The sequence below is a fragment of the Tenebrio molitor genome, chromosome 1 (genome assembly GCF_963966145.1).
Source record: "Tenebrio molitor chromosome 1, icTenMoli1.1, whole genome shotgun sequence".
NCBI lineage: Eukaryota > Metazoa > Arthropoda > Insecta > Coleoptera > Tenebrionidae > Tenebrio > Tenebrio molitor.
Genome location: NC_091046.1, coordinates 11,223,368 through 11,246,102, shown reverse-complemented (window position 1 = coordinate 11,246,102; position 22,735 = coordinate 11,223,368). Strand labels below are relative to the sequence as shown.

The 22,735-nt window shown below is 35.1% G+C and overlaps 1 protein-coding gene across 2 annotated transcripts in view; it reads left to right on the top strand.

The window, feature by feature from the left end:
* Positions 1-22,735, top strand: part of acj6 (abnormal chemosensory protein 6) — a 61,710-nt gene that overhangs the window by 35,228 nt on the left and 3,747 nt on the right. For both annotated transcript variants that reach the window (XM_069045638.1, XM_069045628.1), the window contains 2 exons: positions 1,157-1,213; positions 13,534-13,707. In XM_069045638.1, the coding sequence (XP_068901739.1) occupies positions 1,157-1,213; positions 13,534-13,707 (231 nt within the window). The remainder of the gene's footprint in view (positions 1-1,156; positions 1,214-13,533; positions 13,708-22,735) is intronic.

Here is a 22,735-nt window from a genome sequence, read left to right as displayed (position 1 = left end):
ATGATTTTTGGGGGTGAAATCAAAAAGATGGAAATTACTTCATATTTTCGACGCTTATGAATAGGAAGAATTTGTCCCAATTTATTCACTTCATTAGCAACCATTGTTACATCAACTCCACGATAAAGTCCTAGGTGCCAGCACACTGCTTTGTAAATGTTTCTATGGAAATGATCGAAAGGAGTAATGTCATAGGTAAATATTAAAGTTTGTGACTGACGGGCACCTTTTACCTTCGATTATTATTGTTGTTGCTAAACTGCCAAGATAATCAGGTAACTCAGCAGCGTACTAGCAATTTTGCCCAAATTTTCAATCATTTCTGTCTTGAAAGCGAAAAAACTTTTATAAGAAAAATTATTTTGTCTATGACTTCTTCTCATCATCACCAATTACCGGTTTTTTCCAAACTTATTTCAGAATCACCCTGTATGTTCCTAACTTTATGACAACAATTTTTTGTTTGCTTATAAAATTATTGCAGCATAAAGTATACATGCTATTTCAAACACAATTTAATTGCAAGAAAAAAATGTACTTACATATAAATATCTATTATCACCAAGAAGATATAGAATAGAGCTTAATTGCTTATTTTTGGTAATAATCATTTCTAAATTTCATCTAAATATAAAAATAATGTACAATTTGTACAACTATTTCAAGAGACATTGACCGCTTTTGAAAAGATCGATGAAATATACATAAAAGTTAAAATACTTCCTTGCAATAATTCTTCACACCCTACATAAGAACGTAATATCTTAATTCAATTATAACAGGATCGGTATCAAATAATCTTACTACGAAATGTGCAAGTGGTTTTTTTGTACTTGGAAAATATTCATCTTTCATTTTTATTTTTGTTGTCTTCGATGTGGCGGATGTAAAACCATATTTTCATTAACTAATGTATTCCGCTGAAGTCATATTTGTGCCGTATCATAAAAGTAAGAGCTTCGATTTACTGGATTGAGTCGAACAAGCTCGGTAATTCAATAATTTGAATCAAGTGATTACAAGAGTGTTTTCGACACGTGCATGTAATTTCTGGCGCGTTGTTGGGGTTAGGGTGCGGGTGAAAAACTTTTACATGCGATATTCACAAGAGATTAATGATGCATTAGATTCTACATGCCCACGTTTTATGTTTCAGAGTCGGATATTAGAAGATGCCTCGATTATGTGCAATTCTTGGTCTCCGAGACACAACGTAAGTATATTTTTAATCTAACACATATTAAACATCTTTCCCATTACCAAATAAGTCGATAAAGTCGTCGCGTCGCCGCTTTAAGTCACAAATGTGTAAAACAAAAAATTGTCGTGTAAGGAATTTAACAGTAGTTCAGATTCTCCGAGTAGAGAGATATAAATTAGGAAATATAAGTTTAACAAAGAATTATCTAGAGGTGAATTCAGTTGAAAATAGATGAAGAGTTATAGCAAGAAAGACAAGCGATAATCATTGTAATTCCATTGCTGTTCAGTGGGGTAGCTACAGTAGATTTATCATGGGTCTCAACCCATTTAGAGGTTAGGTTGTACACACCCCATTTATCTCCGCGCGCTCTACTAATTATCCTAAGCCGTTAATGGTGCGTCCACTATTTTAAGAGGGACACCTCTGCGTTGTGACCGTTGGCTTTAAAGTTTCCACTCATATAGTAATTTGCATAGAATCGATAGAAATTAATTAAATAATTAATTTGAAATTAACTACATAAATAATTTATTTCATATTAATTAACCACTACCAGATTTTTTGCATAAATTCATTTCTAGAACGCATTTTTTTTGTAGAAAAGAGTATTTTAAATATGACGTTAAAGCGCCACGAAAGAAGTTTGTTCCGAATAACTTTTTGGACTAAAGTGATCAGTAAAAACACAATTTTTGAGAGATGTTATAATTACAAAATGTAATTCTAATTACATTATATTTTCTCATGGAAACAAAAGTAATTAGAATAAATTTTCTAGTTTCGACAATAAACGTAGCTCTACATATACAGGGTGTATCTAAAATGTGTGTGTTAATTTTAACACGTAGTAGAGATTGTTAAATGAAACGTTTTTTTTTGTTTGAATTTTTTACAAAAAGGTTGATTTAATAGCTATTTATGCACCAAGGGCGTTACAACGATACTTACGCCCGGAGAACGATGAATCCAGCTCGAGGGCTTTAGCCCGAGAGATGGATATCGTTCGATGGGCGTAATCATTTGGTGACGCCGTGGTGCATACAAGATTTTATTTTTCACTATACGTGTTCTAAAAAAAGGCATCTTTGCAATTATGAATTGATGAGGACGTTATGAATTCATTACGCCCGCTTATTCTTATTACGCCCTGTATTATTCCCCGGTTGTTATGGACATGTTTACGTATTTCGTATCCTAGGAGTTATCATGCAATTATATTAAAGTGAAAAATAAAATAAATAAATGGAATAAATTAACCATCGAAATGTAGGTATATTCGCCTCTGAGCAAGGGCGAACACTTTCTGTTGCGATAGAAACGGAGCTTTGTCAAAAACGTTTGATCTTTATAGAAAAAATAAATAATCAAAATTAAAATTCTCATGGGTACAAAAAAATAGAGACTAGTTAATCACACAAAACGACTCGTTTGGTAAATTTTTGCAAAATGTTATAGAGAAAAGTTTCATAAATTAGTGAGTTCTTCCACTGCTTAAAATTATAATTATACATATGTATTCAAAATCTAATGGACCACGGTGTTCACAACTTCAACACAACGTCGGAACGCGCGTCAGATTTAGTATAATAATAAAGTGTATTTGGTATAAGGAAATTCATGAAGTGATATAATTACATGTAATTTATTTATTTTTATGTTTTCATTGGAGTTACTTCATTCGGTTTTTGGAGAAAAGGTTAGTTTAAAAATTAATTAAGGAAATGTAAAGTTTTTTTATTTATGTAATATTTTAGATCGTCATCAGTAGCAAAAGTTTCATTTTTATTTAATTATTGTTGTGAGTGTGAACTCTTGAAAAGGTTTTATTTTAATTAATTGTTATTTTTGTTGTACATAGAAACCTTAGAGACTAAAACAAAACACAATATAAACCTACTTTAATTGCCTTTCTCAACACTCCCCCACAATTAAAGCTCTATATAATGCAAATAATCTCTACGTTAATATTACAACAATTACAATAGGTCATTTCGACAATAGCAACAAAAAATGTTGAGTGGCGAAAACAAAAGTAATTTTACTCTCAAAAAAGAAACTTATGGATGTATCTAAGTTTGAGTTTCTTTTACTCCAATAAGCAATCTTAATTTTTCGAAAGAAGTTCGTGGTAATCCTTTTGTCAAGATATCCGCCCTCTGCTCATTCGATGGTATATACTTGACATCGATGATTTTGCTCATTGCCAAATCCCGGACAAAGTGGTACTTGACGTCTAGGTGTTTCATCCTTCGGTGCTCGTACTTGCTCAGCAAGTGTATGCAGGATTGGTTGTCTTCGAACATGATGGTGGAATCCTCGTAGGTGACGTGCATGTCCCGGAGGAGATTTCTGAGCCATACAAGCTCAGCAGCAGCGCATGCCAAGGCGACATACTCCGCTTCCGTGGATGAGAGAGCCACCGTGTTCTGTTTCTTCGTCGACCAGCAGACGACGTTTCCATGGACTTGCAGTAAAAATCCCGTAGTGGATTTTCTGTCTAAGGATCCTGCCCAGTCTGAGTCTGCGTAAGCTGCGAGGACTGGAGCTGTCTGCCTGCGGTAAATCAGCCCAAAATGTTGAGTATCCTTCAGGTATCGGAGCATACGCTTCGCCTCAACCCACTGCTTGTCGGTTGCGTTTGCTTGAAAGCGACTGTAAAAATTTAAAGCAGCACTTAAATCGGGCCTCGTACAAAGCATAAGATACATCAGACACCCTATTAATTCGCGATATGGTTTTGTATCAACGATGCAATCTGCAGGTTCAACTTGCTCGGGTTGAATTTTTGCATCCATCGGAGTTTTTGCACCCTTGCAATCTTGCATGCCAAATCGAGTCAGCAATTTCTTAATATATCCGAATTGAGAGAGTCCCATCTCGTTGTCGTTCCGGGTGATACTTATTCCAAGAAAGTTCCGCAATTCTCCGAGGTCGGACATGGAGAATTCTCTTTTGAGAGCGGCTGTAACCTGGTCTAGCGTCGTTTTGTCGTCTCCAGCCAAAATTATGTCATCTACATACAGCAGGAGGTAGATTTTTGTGCCGTTTTGTATCTTTATATACAGGCAACGGTCATGTGGGGATTGTTTGAAGTGAATCCCTTTAATAAATGTATCAAACCGTTCATTCCAAACACGAGGTGCTTGTTTAAGACCATATAGTGAGCGATTTAACTTGCACACGAGTCCGTCTTTTCCGTTGATTCCATCAGGAACTTTCATGTAGATTGTTTCTTTCAGTTTTCCGTGAAGAAAGGCGTTCTTCACGTCCATTTGCATCGCATGTAGGTTGTTTTCGTGGATTACTGAGAGAAGTGTTCTTATGGTTGTCAACCTTGCCACAGGAGCGTATACTTCGTCGTAGTCTATCCCCCTTTTTTGTGAACAACCTTTTATCACCAACCTCGCCTTGTACCGTTGTGGTTCTCCGTTGGCGTCCTTTTTCAGTCGAAACACCCACTTGTTGTTGATAGCCGTTTTTCCAGGTGGCAATTTCGTGTAAGTCCACGTTTCGTTAATATCCAATGCGCGCAATTCCTCCAACACAGCTTGGTACCATTTTTTTCTGTCTTCTAGGTTCTTGATATCCTCATAGTCCAGGGGTGCCTCGTCCACATAGGCCTCGGCGTTCAAGGCTATGACAGTGTACTCGTCGAAGTACTCGGGCTTCCTTTTAGTTCGACTAGAGCGTCTTGGTAAGCTTGTCTGCGTCGGTGTGAATTTTTGAGTCTTCGCTCCCGGAGTCTCCGTCGCATCATTCCAATTTTCCTCTTCATCTTCATCGGGTTCTTCATTTTCGAGTTTCTTTTCTTCGGTGTCCTCTTCTTCCGCATCTTCTTCTTCCGTATCCTCCTCCCGATCCGCCGTATTAGCGTTACCATAGGGTGATGGAAACGTAGCCTCATCGAAGATGACGTCATGCCCAACTACGACTTTTCGTTCTTCCAACAGCCAGAGCCTGTAGCCGTTTGGTGCGTAGCCTAGGAGAATGCATTTCCGTGTTCGAGTGTCAAATTTCCTCGGGTTTAACTGTTTTGGAATATGTTGGTATACCAAGCAGCCGAAAATTCGTACCTTTTTAAGGTTAGGTTTAAAGCCAAACCATTTTTCCGCCGGAGTGCAGTTCTCGAGTGCTACAGTTGGAGAGCGATTTATCAGAAAAGCCGCTGTGGTGACTGCTTCCGTCCAAAACGATTTTGGCAAGTTGCTGGACAGCAGCATACATCTCGCCTTCTCCACTATAGTCCTGTTCAGCCTCTCTGCGACCCCATTTTGTTCCGGTGTGTAAGGAACCGTGCATTCCATCTGGATACCCTGTTTTTCGAAGTGCTCCATGAGTGCGTTCGTCATGTACTCACGACCATTATCAGACCTGAAGCGTGATATTTTAAGGTTGAAATGAGCTGTGGCCATGGCTTCATATTTTCTAAAAAAACGAGGGATTTCAGTTTTTGAACTTATGGGATAGGCGACAGTGAAATGTGTAAAGTCATCAATGAAGGTTAAGATGTATTTCTTTTTGTCGTGAGATTCTGGAGTGACAGGTCCAAGTAGATCACTGTGTACAAGTTCCAGTGGTCTATTTGTTCGTGGTCGTTTTTCCTTGTGCTGGAGTTTCGTTTGCTTTCCACCTACACATACGTCACACGGTGAAGTTTCAGCATTCTTCGCAGAGATCGTCACCCCGTCCACAATCTGTGACAGTTTTTGCAGTTTGCTGTTTCCTATATGCCCGAGCCTGTGGTGCCAAAGTTTCCCACTTCCGTCAGTCTTGCTGAGATTTGCCACCTCAACATTTTCCTGAAGTTTGAGCTCGTACAGTTTGTTCTTGCATTGTGCGACACCAATAATTTTGTCTCCCTTGAGAATCCGTCCGCAACCTTGCTTAAAGACAACAGCAAGTCCTTGCATCTCAAGTTTCCGCACTGATAACAGATTGATTTCTAATCCTGGAACGATAAGGACTTTTGAAATATAAATATTGTAGACTTTATTTCCAACAACAGATTTGCCTCGAAATTCTCCAAATGTTTCCGCTTTGAGTGTGACACCTGATTTGGCAATTTTAATGCACACAGGATGATCCAGTTTCTGTATATTACTGACATGGTTGCCATTTTTTACCAGATGTTCGGACGCTCCCGAGTCAAGGCACCAAACCGTGCTTTTCACATTTCCACTCAGGTAAGCCGAGAAACTGTGTTCATTTGAGAATTCACTTTCGCCTTCATCTGACGCACTGTTTGTAGCTACGTTAGCATTCCTACTTTTGAATTGTTTTTGTTGATGTTCACTTCTTGATTTATTTAGTCTACATTCTGAACGATAATGACCATATTTTCCACAATTGTGACATCTTCGTTCATTTTTCCATTTCTGTTTCGTTCCTTCCGGTGTGGCAAAAGCCAAAGGTGGCTGCGTTTCATTCTTGCTTTTCCGCTGCTTGCCTTCCCGTTTCCTGTCCTCGTCGCGCAGACGAGTCCTCACAAAGCTCATGGTGAGTTTTTCTGAACTGAGCGTCTCCAGGGCCGTGACGACGGAGTCGTATTCACCAGGCATCGTTAAGAGCAAATGGCACACGATGTCTTGTTCCTCCATCTTGGCACCAGTCGATCGTAGATCACGCATGACTCGATCAAATTTGAGAAAATGAGCCTCCAACGTTTCCTTCGCGGGGCTATATTTCATCAACAGAAGCTCTTTTCGTAGTAGTAACTGACCTGCCAAACCTTGACGTTCAAATGTATTTGTCAGTTCCGTCCAAATTTCAAATGCAGTTTCCTTGTCCTTTACATATTCCAAGTGACTGTCGGCCACTCGTTGGACAATCTGGGACTTGCACTTCTTATCCCTTTTCTTTAGTTGCTCCTTCTTTTTTACTTTATCTTGTGCCGTGATATCTGAGGCATCAACGGCTTCCACTGATGCATTCATCGGTGTTTCCAGGATGTCCAGGAGGTCGAGTTCATCAAGCAGAGTCTCCATGCGGAATTTCCAATTCGAAAAATTCGATCCGTCGAAGAGAGGGACCTTATTCTTGTCGTCGGCCATCGAACGTTGTTAGAACAAATTACGCGTATTTTTAAGTTCGTTAATTTACTTATGACTCTTATTACTCGTCGCGAACTGCGCTCACTGGGCCCATAACCTGTTGTGAGTGTGAACTCTTGAAAAGGTTTTATTTTAATTAATTGTTATTTTTGTTGTACATAGAAACCTTAGAGACTAAAACAAAACACAATATAAACCTACTTTAATTGCCTTTCTCAACAATTATTATTTTTGAAATAAGAAATTAAATGAACTAAATTTCCTCTACTTTATGGACTCGCTTAAAAAATTATTTCATTTAACTTTTTCATTATTTACAATTCTAAATATGTCGACTCTTGAAGGCTGTAGAAAAATAATAGTACTTACGGAAAAAACTAAAAAAAAAATTATCCTGGCTAAAGCTGCTCTGCACTAAAATCAATCTTGTGCCGACAGAAACAAAACAAAAATCCATTTTCAGTGAAAGTCGAAGACCTATTTTAAAATTAAAAAGAATTTCTTTTCAAACATCGGAAAAATAATAATTATTTTTCGTTACCCAACAACTAAAAGTGATGGGAGTATTATTTCTATAACGTCAATAAATTAAAGCGTGTAAAATTAAAATCGTAAGAACTCATTATAGATTTAGCGAATTCATTTGAAAATTTTTCAACACATCAAAAAATTAAAGTACAGTCCATCTTTTAACTACTGCTCAAGATTAATTTTTTTCTTTGGAATTTTAGAATTCATTTAAATACATACATACACACTTAAAAACAAAAAACAAAAAATGAAAGATATTCGATATAAAATATTTAATCCAAATCATTTTAAGAAAATTTGGACCCTGGGACCAGCATTTATTACTAATTTTTTGAGTATGACGAAATCATATTCTTCAAATGAATTAACCTTATGGTGTAATAAAATATAAAAAACGTGAATAATGATTAGAAAATCTAATTTTATTAATTGTCAATTTAAATTATTCTAAATTTCCTTTTATTTAAATAGGTACAAGAATAACAAACACAACGTTGAATATTTTTATTGGCCCGCAGGTCTGAAAGTAAAAGTTTCAATTTGGGCAGCAAAATTTGTGTTTTCTTTTTACGATTACCATATCTTGAATCTGGAATCAATTAGCAACCATCGCCCGTCACTTAATAAAGCTTGGCCGGATGTGGCAGTATTGTACCGGAAACGAGGAGGAAAGCTCGTAGAGGGGAGCTCGCGAGCCGTTCTCTAACAAGTGGGGCCGGTCTGAATTATAAATGAGTTGTAAGAACTAACTTAGGCAGCCCTCTGCTGTTTTTATACTTCCGCGACTCCCTTCCACCCCACGGGCTCAAGCGAATTTCTAAATTTTAAGCTTTATATTTGACGGTAATGCGAAGAGTACGGTTGCTTCACAGACAACTTTCCACATAGGAATCCCTTCTTGGATTATACTTATTGCTTTAATAACAGTCTGCGCCCTAATGGCTCTTGATGGAACGAGTTGCTAACAGCGCCCGATCATTATGCTCCATAATCGAAATTATACCGAATTCATTATATCGACAGAACGTAATTTCCACTCGTGCTCTTGATTGGCCCACCATAAGGAACTACATTAAAATAATTTAAGGAAAATATTCGACGGTTCGTCCCATCAGAACTAAGAACTTTTGTAATTAAGCTAAGCAGAAAAGTTTAGGCGGCGCTCTTGCTTCTTCGCAACACAAAATATTTCCACGTTTTTCGGACCACGGCGTCGCTTCTTTATTAAGCTACGGCGATGATGTGGACAGATTAACACAAACGATTCTCAGAATTATTGCCATCATTATCGTAATTCATTGTTTACTACGGTGCATTTACGATTCCTATTAGAAGAAGAAAATATGACCAAATTAGGAAAATGACTGTTGTCATTTAATGTGAAAGAAAAATGTAAAAAATTTCTTTGCTAGCAACAGATACCACAGCACTGTAGGAGCGTGCTTTATGTATATTGACTGAAATAAAAAACTGGGGTTACGCGAATGTTTGATAGTCAGTTTCGGTTCTAAAGTCGACGCTTTTATATGTGTATTCCGTCAGAAAGCGTGTCACTTTTGGTGAAAATAAAACGTAAAATTTCACTTATGTTGTCAGGTCATAAGTCACATGTTACCGAACAGTTACTACGGTGTCAAAATATCGGCGAGGTTTGCTAAAACGCCTACTGACGTTTCAAACATAAAAAGTACAGACGTGTAAAAATAAAAATGCAAATTAGGGAAAGTGGTTGCATTTTACTGGAAAGTAAAAAATATGAAGAAGTTTCAGACCCATGAAATTACCTGAAATACGCACTGGACACACAGATTTTGTTATATATTCTGTACACAATTACAGATACTTATACTCCGTACACTGATAGATTGCACGTTTTTTGACAGACACAAAGACAAGTATCTACGCTGTAAAAAGTAGAATAGCGCGCAAAAATTTGTTATACCATTAATATTCGAAGAATCAATAATTTCAACAGTTTATAACAATTGAAAACATTTTTACTGAAATTTCATTCAAATTGACAGCTGTAAACAACATTATAGGCGTAGGATTACTACTGGCGGGAATTAATCTGCAATGCTACAACGGTTTTCTAAATAACGTTAAACAGTTGAGATGGAGAGTTTAGTAATTTTCACTGCGTCATGTTTTGGACCTAGAATTTAAAAACTACAATCTATCAGTGTACGGAGTTATACCAATGTCTTACATCCACACCAAGCCAAGGATTTTCTACTTTGTCCTATAGTTATTTCTAGAAGTATAGGACACTACATAATTTTAAGCTATTCTTTCCTTAAGCGGTAGCACGTACGAAACTAAAACTAATTAAATTAAATAAGTAGTTAATTGATTACTTCACTTTTGTTTGAATGTAATTATACCCTGCATTATATTATTATACTCCAACACGTGTTCAAGTGAAAAGTTCATTGAGTTGGTTTTGACTTTATTTTTTTAAAAGACAACAACATCGTAAATTAAGTTGGTTAGACAAAGATAGCGACAAAGATTAAAGCCATTTGATGAACTTTTCAACTGAACACCTGTTACTATGTATACAGGGTGTTTCTGAAATACGTGTGTTAATTTTAACCAGTGGAAGAACCCGCCAAATCATGAAACTTCTCTATAACATTTTTACGAAAAAACAATATAAATTGATTTAAAATTTGGAATAAATTAACCATCAAAGTGTATACCTATGCCTATGGGTAAGGGCGAAAATTTTCTGTTGTGATTGTGATAGAAACAGAGCTTTGTTAAAAAGTTCCCTTGTTATAGAAAAAAATAAATAATCAAAATTTAGATTCTCATGGTTACAAAAAATAGAAACTAGTTAATCACACAAAACGACTCGTTTGGTAAAAAGTGTGGGGCAAAAAATCTTGGAATACTTTTACGAATTTTACAAAATGTTATAGAGAAAAGTTTCATAAATTGGCGAGTTCTTTCACTGGTTAAAATTAACACACGTATTTCAGAAACACACTGTATAGTTTATCAATAAAATTTTCTAATGATAATAAATAATAATAAAGTGAAGCTTCAAATATTAAGTACTATATATATAAATATAAATATAAATACTTTACACTTTAAAATAGCATTAAAAAAATGTTAGCCATAATTTTTTCCTTGTTAAATAATATAATATAAATAATATTAGTTTTTTAAATTATATATGTACTGTCGCGAGCAATAAATTTTGGTCGTCAATGTCATTTCAAAATTTGGTTAGATTGTCACAAACTTAAAAAATTTCCCTGCCTGATTATGCCCACGTCAACAACGTGTCAAAAAATTGAGAAAAAAAGACAATTAATGTCATACAACATGATGATAGGTTATGATATTTACGACTGTTTTACAATGAAGCATTTTCGATTGCGTCAAAGAATGATCTTGACGACCAAAATTTATTGCTCGCGACTGTACCTCCTTATTTTCGATGGAGAAAAGAAAGATCCTAATTTTATGTTTCTATTGTATTGTTCATTTCAGTTATTCACTAGTTATACAGCCTGTGCATTCTCAAACTCGAACATAGGCAATTAACATTGTATTGAAGGTTTTTGCCGGGTTTTGCTAAATTACTGTAAAAATTATGTACAGAAAAAAGAATACATAATTACTCCAATGAAGAACGAATTATTATGGTAAAAACCTTTTACACTGGCGTTAGTTTGCTGAAAGTTAGAGATTTGTTTCCTATTAATTTTAATACCAGACATATACATTCTGTTAGTACTATTCGCAAATTTGTACAAAACTTTGAAAGATGTGCAAATATTTCTGTAGAAGCTAGGAGTAGAAATTTTTGCTGTTGACGGAGAATGTAGGAGTGCATTCTGTTATGAAATGCAGGAACATGCTAACAACGATCGTCGCTTTCTGTCGGCAATTTGCTTCACAGACGAATGCACTTTTACACTAAATAACGAACCAAATGTTCAAAACACGCGATATTGGGCTCAGGAAAACCAAGAGTTAATATTCCTATTAGAACTCAGTATCCTCAAAAACTTGATATCTGGGCTGGGATTTTTAATAACAATATTATTGGTCCATTTGAAATAGAGGAAAATTCAAATTCAGCAACTTATTAGTAACTAAAGAAGGACCTGCATTGAAAGGAGTTGCAAGAGAAAATCAGGAAATCTGGGTCCAAAAAGGGCTGTCCGGCGCATTTTGACTTAGATAATAATACCGAAAAAAAAATTAGAGTTGACTGTGACCAAAAATTTCAGTTGGCAATTCGTTAAAATTTCAATTATCAGATGTCAGTCTTAAAAGTTAGGTCAGTGATTTTCAGAACGTTGAAATCTTGATTTTCATAAAGGTGTACATTATGTGTGACCTGTCGGTTGTAAAAGAATCATGAGGAGTTCCAAACGTATTTACGAACTAGAGTAAATGTTCGAAATGTCTGCCTTCAGCTTCCAAACATAATGCTACTACTCTTCACTTCATGTTTCCAAATGACCTTCGCAAAGTCGGGACATCAATTAAATTGCAGTTATCAGTAATTACTTGCATTAATTCGGGAATTGTGCCAAGCCTGTTTTTGAACACATTGTTTTTCAGGTATGGAAAAACAAAATAATCAAGGCAAGTTGTCGGTAAGTGCCTTGAAAGTCCGGAATGACAGTTACTATTGTATTAATGACATCTGATGACATTTTAATTAAATTTTTACGTCCTGCCAAGTGAAGTGTATTAATCATGGCCATCTCGATTTCTTTTATTTTCGATCGCACGGTAGAAATCTTTTAAATGACTCATTTTCAAATTGTTGAATTGGTAGAGGTGGTGCTATAAATTGGACAGCAAGATCTCCTGATTTAGCACCTTCTGACTTTTTCTTGTAGGACCACCTTAACAGCAAAATTTACAAAAGACGCCACCCAGATATTAATTCTTTGAGAGAAGCAATAATTGCGAATGCGCCTTAATTACTGAGAGAGGCAGAATAATAATAATAATAATAATTCTATAGATATAAATAAAATACTCTTTTCTACATAATGAATCAGAAAACAAATATTATCTATCCATTTCTGGTAAATAATCAAATTTTGCACTAGATGCACCACTATGCAATGCACACTGACGTGTTGTTTTTGTAACTATTTTTCTCTCGTTCCTGCAAGTTGTAAATAGTTGCAGTGTAAATCTATAACAAGGTTTGCTGTAGCATTACAACTCAAGTGAAGAGTTTTTGTGAACAGAACAGTAATCATCCCTGATTCTAGTCGGCTTTTCATTTTTAAACAGCCGGAAACCAGCTGCTCTGTGTATATTTATTATTAAATCGGTGTCTCGACGTTATTTGTCAGAGAAAATCGCATAAGAGTCAATAGAATCGTGTCGCATCAACAGGTGAGAATTACGCTAAATAAATCAAACATAGCGCATAGCTTTTGAAAACGACGTGCATAAATTTTTAATGTGTTAAAGAGCAGACGTATCACTTAAGTCCTTTATTTATAAAGCGGGCGTAATTCCTTAACCGGTGCAAAAGTTAGTGAAAAAATCATAAATAATTTACCATATCATTTTATCATAATTCCGACGCATAAATTTTGAAGTAGTCTGGCTTGAGTCGGGTTTATGTAGCTGAACGCCGGCCTAATTCAATATTTACACCACGATTGCCTGTTGTGTCTTATGCGTGAGGTATTTTTGTGTTTTGTTGTGCTTCAGGTCTGGAACCGCTCCGGTCATTACGATAATTCGCTTTTTCAGGGGGACCTCTTTTCGGGACTCAACGATGGACTGATAAGCCGCGCCGAAGCTCTCGCTGCAGTAGACATCAAACACCAGAGCACGGGGGCACCTGCGGGACTCCCCCAGCTCAAGCATGACATGATGTATCATCACAGCATGGGGGCGCCGCCCCCCGTCAGTAGGCCCCACCAGGTAAAGCCAATTCTTTTTTCTGCGACTTGCTTAAGCAAGTCATTTCCTTTGCAATTTCCTCGAAAAAATAATGGTTTCGTACGAAAATTAAATTAAAATAAACTGAACTCGCAATCATAACAGATTTTATTTCAAGGGACTTTGGAGAATACAAAGATTTTGTCGTCCAATGTTAAGCAACAAGTTTAGGCAATGCGCTCACTAAGAGATGTCATTAAAAATATAAAAAAAGAAGTTACCATTGTGTATGCAATTGACGATTAACGTTTATTCATTCATGAAGTGGAAGATTATCTCATAACACCTTCACAAGTTGTTTTTTTTTTTATCGAAGAAGAAAATAATATTATATGTATTCGTTTACCGTTAAGAAGTGGTGGTAATTTTATTCTTTAACCCAGGCAGTAAACTCACTCCACGGATCATGACCAATAGGAAAATTGTACCTACTTGCCTATTACTACACTACTGCATTACTGCACTATTACTTGATAGCAATATCCGTAATAGTGTATGTACTCCGGCAAAATTGCCGTGCGGCCGGGTGGTGGAGGGTTCAGATAATGATAGGTGAAACAATCAAACTCGTAAGTTGTCGAAAAGATATCCTATTCACTCGTGCGTAATAATCATCATTACGCGCCTGTTGAATAATATACTATTGTTTGGAAAGTATTCCGTGTAGATTTTACCCTTAGATGCACATATTAAAACGTAATATTACAACAGGCATCATTAAAATTTTTCTAAATATTTTTCACCATATTTAAACATTCAATACATATTTAGTATCTATAATCATCTAAGCATGGTATAAGGGTTTTTTGGTAAAGTCTACTAAATTTTTTTTCTATTAAAAATTCATCATTAATTAAATTATTAATCTCTTCTTGAATGTTTCTTTGTCGCGTAATATTTAGGATCCTATTTTAATTTTTTTGACAAAATACCACACGTGCTCCTTTGGATTTAGATCGGAAGACTGCGGTGGCCATGGGATTTGGAAATCTCACAAAAGCCTCGTTAGCAATTCTACAACATGAGCTTTTGCGTTTTCGTGCATTAGGACTCAAGACCAACATTTCGCCCATACAGTCGAACAACAGGCTCCAGTATCAAATCATTATAACGGATTCAGGCAAAATGCATCCGGGAAAACGAGATCTCGTTGCCACCACACACGTACTCTCCTCAAAGGTAACGCGCTATGAATGGTCTTCTGTTTCGTACGGTATCAGGACCTAGACTATACCGCGAACATGCAGTATTGATGGATTGTAGTCAAGCATTTAATTTTAAAATTTGAGAATCACAATAATAAATGTAGCAAACGACATTCTAGTAAATTCTCAGTTAAACAAAAATTGTCTTGTGTACACGTCACGACAAAATGTTTGATTTGCGACCATCACGACATCCATGCACTTGGAGGGTAAAGGTCGCCTATTTTTTGCCTTAATTGCCAGTTAATACCGTTTCATCTTCACGAAATACAACAGAAAACACTGAATAATTTCTAAGAAGTGCTTTTATTTAATTATTAATGTCGTCCTTTCCGAGTGAAACAAACCCACCTCTTTGAAATATCTCGGTATCGACGACAATAACAAATTGTCGAGGCTAATCATATAGATTTGTCCACAAAAACAGCCCATTTTCCTACAAAATTAATTTCATCCAACTGAGAACCATCATTTTGTTTCTGGATTTACATTAAACCGCTAACGAGGAAATCAGAACAGACTACCGATGAATACGAACGTAAAGAATCAATTGATTTATTTTTTTTTAATCAATCTCAATTCCCTTTAATGGTGTTGTAGGTATGACATTATCCTGGTTTATAATTTACTTCAGTTTGTATCCTGAAAGCGACTGATGAAACGGAAATTAAAATCACAAGAATGACATTGTAGAGTTTTTCCGACGGTTGCACTTCTTTCACCACATTACTGATGCATTAAAAATTAATCAATTAAAATATACAAGCATTAATCAATCCACAATTAAATAAATATTTCATCTCGGCTTTTAAATTACAACGGCATACATCTTTAATCAAATCGCTCTCTCATGTGTTGGTAAAAATTGATTGGGTACACAATAATTATTTAAGTAGATAATAGTTAGCCAATATGTAACAGGAAGCTCTATGCTGTCTACATAAAATAATAATTATGAACTACTTGTTGCATGAAACTAATTATTAGGATGCTCAACTATGTACACAATTTAAAAAAAATCATTCTAAATTTATGATTTATGATGTAAATAATTCATGTAAATTGACTAATGTTAAAATTTCATGTGAGCGATTCACAGTCATGTTAAAGTTTAATTAAATTACATGTTACACTTTTTTAAGAATTGCATTTTATTTTATACAATTCTTTTACATCTATCATTTATTGGCCCACTAAATTATGTAAAGATTCAAATACTCATCACTGACTCATCAGTGACTATTTCTGAGATGATAATAAAAATGAAAGCTAACGACCAATTTAAATTTTAAATTGCTTCTCCATCTGATAAAGATCCTAAAAGAGGATAAATATTTCGATCGCCTAAACTTTATAAAAAACAAAAAAAAAGACAAACAAACAAATATAGCTGATAGGAAAATAGAAATAAAAATACTTAATATTAAAAAGACTGTATTTAGATAAGACAATGACGGTTACTTAAATATGTTATAGAAAATGAAATTTTATTATTCTATTAATAGTATATTATTCAAGGAGCGGGTAATGATGGCTATTACTAGTGAAGATGATTTAATTCACTTGAGTGAGTAGTAATAGCCATTACCCGCGAGTAGAATATGTACTATACTTTTTCTACGACTATGAAGAGAAATTGATAAATAGTTTCATTATTAGAAAAACTGAAACTGTTATCTAATAAAAAACATTTTGACAATTGTACAATAGGAGTCGAAAAACCAATTTCCTCTGAAATGAAAATCTTCGAAAACCACTTTTAAAACTTGCGTAGTCTAAACGTTCATCAAAGCACCATACATTTCCAAATAGTTTTATAAATACCTGGCAAGCTCGGTTTTGAACATTTGAAATTTGTCACGACCGGAACTGCAGCGATTACAGCATTATGAAGTGAAAAACACATCAAACGAATAATTTAAAAACGGTTTTACTCCACATTTAAAACAAACACGTTCGAAACATGCAGAATATAATCGTACCCTTCCATCATTCGGACATAAAATGAAATGAAGTTTATTTCATTCCAGTGTATAGAGCGTTGCATAAAAAGTTGAAAATGCAAAATGGATATATGCAATGCGTCAAAAAATTCGTCAGCACTCGCCATTAAATTCCGTGTGTGGTGTAGTACCCCGGCAGAATAAATAACGATAAACAAAACGAAATTGTCGTGTTTACTACAATATTTTATAGTCATATTCCTCTGCGTCATGATTGCCCATAATTTCATGTGTGCATGCAATAAAAACGACACAATGTTCAGAATTTTATATATCTTGTTTGCTTTACTTTTTGTATTATATTTATCATTTCACGTGTTTGTTTTTTACAAAAATAATACTAGAACAATGTCATTGTTTGATTGATGTTAGAGTCGACCCTTTTTACGCGGCTTTCATCCGCACACAATGGCCAAATTCAATTCCAAAAATGATGATTACATTTTTAAATCCCCCCTTTTACACTGGGCGTTATGATTTTATGCGTGAAGTTTCGTGTATCATTTTTTTTATTTATACTGCATCTGACCCATTAAAGGGCGAAAGTATCAACCGGCATATGTGGGCCTGTATCAGGCCAATTCTCAGAGGTGTGCTAAATTAGATCATGAATTTTCTGGATTATAGCAAAAAGTTATCTGAGTCCGTATTAACATTTGGGGCGGGCGTATCCATATTTACGAGACATTAGTTGTGGATTATACGGATCATTTTTACCCTCTGCAGTAAATGCAGGGGCGAGTCGTAAAACGGGATCAGGACGTCGTTAACTCGCTTCAAAACGTGATAAGTGTATTTAAAAATTTCCACCCCGAACGAAAGCGCTCGCCCACGCGTCCGATCGACTAGTCCTGATCGAAACGAAGACGACTTCTTCTACGTTACTAGACCGTTTTAATCGATAACCTCCGGATCGAAATATCGCCCAATCAGATAGTTAGGTCGCCTGCGCTTACTTTGCGTAAGACAAACAGAAAAAAGCGTTCAAATAAACTTTCTAATCTAAAACCATTATCTTCCCCAAAAGTCTAAAACAAAGAAACAATAGGAGGCTAAACAGAACAAAACAAATACTTGAAAAACAAATGCTAGTGTATAACATTTTGACAAACGACGGCCGTGTAGTTGGCAAACATACGACAAGTGCGGCCCCAGGCCGCACAAAACATTTCCCGGGGGTGTTGTGTAGGCGACCCCGGATGGGGGCAGCGCGCAACCCCCCGACCGTGTTCTACACGTCAAATGACCACTTTACACCAATGTGAGGCCTAATGATGAAATATGGGACTGCTGGGACCCGTTGAATCATTGGAATTCTGTACTACAGAGGATGGATGGTCACCAAACGCGCTTATCTATTGTTATGTTGGGCGTTAAATGTAATAAAGTGACTTTTACTGTCGACCTTTGCTATATTTTTAAGACGCACACTGCACAGGTCCATCTTCATCACCACTTACGAATACTTGACGCTTTATTACCGCACCGACTGTAATAGCCAAATCTCCTTTTCTCATATCCAGTTTAAAAATTATATTGATATGTGCAAGCTATACTAATTTACTTTTTAAAATTTTTATTAACAATTCCATAAGTAAAATGCATTCACGTTGTTTTGGTAATTGTGGTAATAAAGCTGTCTGTTGAATTAGGTTATGTTTTTCTAAGTTTGAGGTTATAAATAGCATCAATGTCTAGTTGTCAGTTTTACTAGTTTGCAATAAAAGAATACCCAGACATCGGAGAAAATTCAGCAACATGTTATGTTCATTTTGATAGGATCTCTGCGATTCGCATGCCAATTTAGTGATGGAAATCAAACAGTGTGAAAAACGTTAAAAAAATAAATCATGGCCTCCCATTATGCCAAAACAACGTAAACGGTGTTTACCATTATATAATTTATTTGTGATGATTGATGATTCAAATACTAATTGTTATTTTCTGAACCCCTGGAATTAGTTATTACTATTCAAAATACTGGGTGCCCCAAAATTCGCGGAACAACTCAATGAGGCTTTGTCAATTCATATTAGAAAACAATGAGAAAAATAATAAAAAAATTCTATACCTCTTAGATTTGGGAATATGGGGGTTCAAAAGGTACACCTTTGATCTCATTTATTTTAAATATTAAAAAAGATTTTGACTATTTGTCTTTAACCAAGTCAGTGGCATAATAATTGTGAACAATTGTGATCAGGTTTGAAATTATTTTGTTCATTATTTCCAACATTTCCAAGTAGTAATTTTATGTTCGATTTAGCTCAAATAGCGTATGGCAACATGGCTTTCATTTTTCCCTCTCATTTCCATGGATACAACAAAAATGAAATATTTGCAGACTATTGGGATACATAGAATGTTGTTAAATGTTGCCACATTTAGTGTAACGAATAGGTCCATATCTTCTACAAAAAAGAAGATTGATTTTTTTAAACATTTTTACCTGATATTTTAATGACTAGTTAACAACGTACTGCTCAGTTGTTCCGCGAATTTTGGAGCACCCAGTATATGTATACGGGGTCACTGATTGTGTGTAACCATCGTAGGTGGCTGTGCTTTAGATGCGCCGCTACGCCCACTAGTTGTTACAAACATTTATAACGACCCCGTAGAAAAAAATATCCTTTCTTATTTTGATGATTATTTCCTTCATGTGTTTAGCAACCAATTGCGTGATAAATATTGATCAATCAAAACGAGAAAACAAAAAAATAACCCGATAAAATTTCTCTAAAATGCACATGTGCAATAATCTGATAAAAATGTCGGTACCTGATTTTTTTTTAAATTATTTTGAATAAAAAGGATTGGAAATAATGCGTTTGGTTTCATTCTATTCAGAAAATAATCAGCCGTATACCCCTCGTGCAAAATTTTAATATCGGCAAAAAAATTGCCGATATTAAAATTTTGCACTCGACTTCGTCTCGTACTCTTATTTGCTAATAATAATTGGTCTTCTGACCTCATTTATGAATGTTTTCGTTCATTAGCAAAAAAAATTTCCGATAAAAAATTTTGCATTTGGGATATAACAATTATGTGATTAAATTTGATTAAATTTGGCTTAGTATGAATTATTTTCGGTATTATACCGGGTGACTGACGAAAAACCTTTGATGCTGTATCTTGCTTATTTTTTATCCTATTTGAACAAATGATATACATAATTAATAATTTTGAAAACACTTCAATATCAATACTAAATAAAAAAAAAATCTTGCATCCAGTTTTTGACAGATGAACATCAACTTCTTTTTTTCAAATGACATTGTAATTTTTTTTTATTCAGTATTGGAGAGATTTGTTTTCTGAATACAAAAAGAACTATACTCATTCATCAAACAAAAGTGAAGAAATTAAGTGACCAAATTAAACAAGAGAAAAGTTTGTTCTAAATGCTCGAAATGACTAAGCATTCGATGGCCCGCTAGATCGCTAGATTTGCATCCATTGGATTTTTTTATATTCATTATATTCGTATATACAGTGCGGACATAAATTGTCCCCGCTTTTATCTTTTAAACAGGCAAGATCGAGACATTGAACACAAACTGAATAAAATGGGATGAAATGGTAAGGTGTACTGCTTTTTAATTATAAATCTGAAGCGTAAATGTGCACAGATGGCGCTGGGCGCTATCAACTGTGAAATTTTAAACAGCAATTTCATCAATTCGTTCGTTTGAATGAGGTTTCATAGACTTGCTGAAGAAGTTGTTTCACTTTCGTATTTAAGGTAATTTTGGAACAAAAATGCTATTTGGGAATATTTTTAAAATAATTATAAATTTACACCAGACCAGACGGAGCTCGCTCACAATATTTTACGCACAAGGTTACCTGGGCCAAACATATCTAAATATTCTCTTTCAAAATTCATGACAATTTTGTCATAGCTTAGAATTATCTCAACTTACGTCACTATCGAAACCACTGCTTGATTGTCATTATTCATTGCCTGAACCATTCACGTCCCTTCTTCGACAATCCGCCTAGACATATAACAAACAAGTGCTGATTTAGTCGAGAAACAAAAGAAACAAAAATATCGGCTGTTCATGTAAATTTCTCTTCAAAGTTGGCGTTGAAGAATAGATTGTGAACACACCACGGATTACAGATCCCGGATCAGATGTTTAAATCTAACCTCACATTTTGCGTTGTTTGTGTTTTTGCTCTCCAACTTACGAGTGGTGCGTTCACAACTGACTTTCAACACCAACATTGAGGAGAAATTTTTAAATTTAAAAAAATGGATAATTTTTTAGTACTAAATATGATTATTTGATCAGGGTATTTACCGAGTTAATTTCTTTTAAATCAAAATATATGAAAATCTAGCACACTTTGCTATTGGCAATATTAGAAATTAAATACTATATTTTTTGCATTACAAAAAGTAGTTATCAATATTACGTCCATCTTTTCACAGCATGAAATAAAGTACTTCTAGCATGACCTTTGTCTAAAGCGATATTTTAATCCCTCAAAAGAGGGAATAAAGTAGCAATTTTAATCCCGTGAGAGTGAAAGCACAGCTTTGATAGTGGGATTGTTACATTGACGTAATGTATCAAAGTAACAATAAATAATTAGTGAATGAACAAGAAAATTAAAGTATCATTGAAAAACACAATATATTTTTTAAATAACGAAACTATGCTTATACCGAGCGATAATTTAAAAAATAAATCGAGTTTGCTTTGGAGCCTATGCTATAGCATGGGTTATTGGGTTGCCATAGGTAACACGCCGACTCGATTTATTTTTTAATTGATCTCACCGTATTTATTTCAGTATGTTTAATTTTAAAAAGAACGGTATTTTACATCTTAATTTTACTTTTGTTTATTAATTTTTTCCTAATAATTTTATTTTACAAAAAAATTACGTTGCAGAAAATTACATATGCAACTTGTGTATGAAGCATTTTCTTAAGCATGTGATTACAACACACGTTGTAAATTTACCACTTCTACAAAAAGTAGTGTTTTATACACATGTTGCATAAACAACTATTATAACATAATTTAACTAAAAAAACAATATCTAAAATGTTCTTCATGTACAATTGGAAAAAATGACACTTTACTAAAGAAACTTGTATGAAGCCACCCACCCGCCAAAATTGTTAGATTGAAGTTATTGAAAAAGCATGTTGAACAACATTTCATTCAACATCTTACAATTTTTACCCCAAAAAAAAATGTTTCACAGCGACCCTTAAATTCAGAATTGGGTCGTTTCGAAAACCACGCATAAAAGTCCACACTTTATTCCGAGTGTCCACCTAAAAGTGAACCAACATCTATCAATATCGATTATGTTAGGTGTCTAATGTATTTACTCCAGTGTGCCTGAGAGCGATTCTGTCCACTGATAATCAATCACATCATGGAAGTGATCACGAATGACGAACATACATGTTTGATGAGGTGCGTGCTGATTGCTATTGGAAACACGCTTCGCTATTGGCCGATGTATTTCTGCGTCGATCTGCCATGCCTATTATCTAAAACGTACTGCAACCATTATTTTTCTGTTCAATTGCTGATAAGCTTCGTGTATAACAAAATTGGATTAGGGAATACACGGACATATTACACACAGCCTGTAACACTATTTTAACGGGAAGATCGATCTGAGGCATTATGCGCTCGACAGCGTTTAACAATGACTCTTTTAAATTTTATAAACCGATAGTGCAGCGAGCAGACACTTAAGAGCCGTTTATCCAACCTACTACATTGTTCTCGCTATAATGTTATAATCTTCTCACCATCCATAACA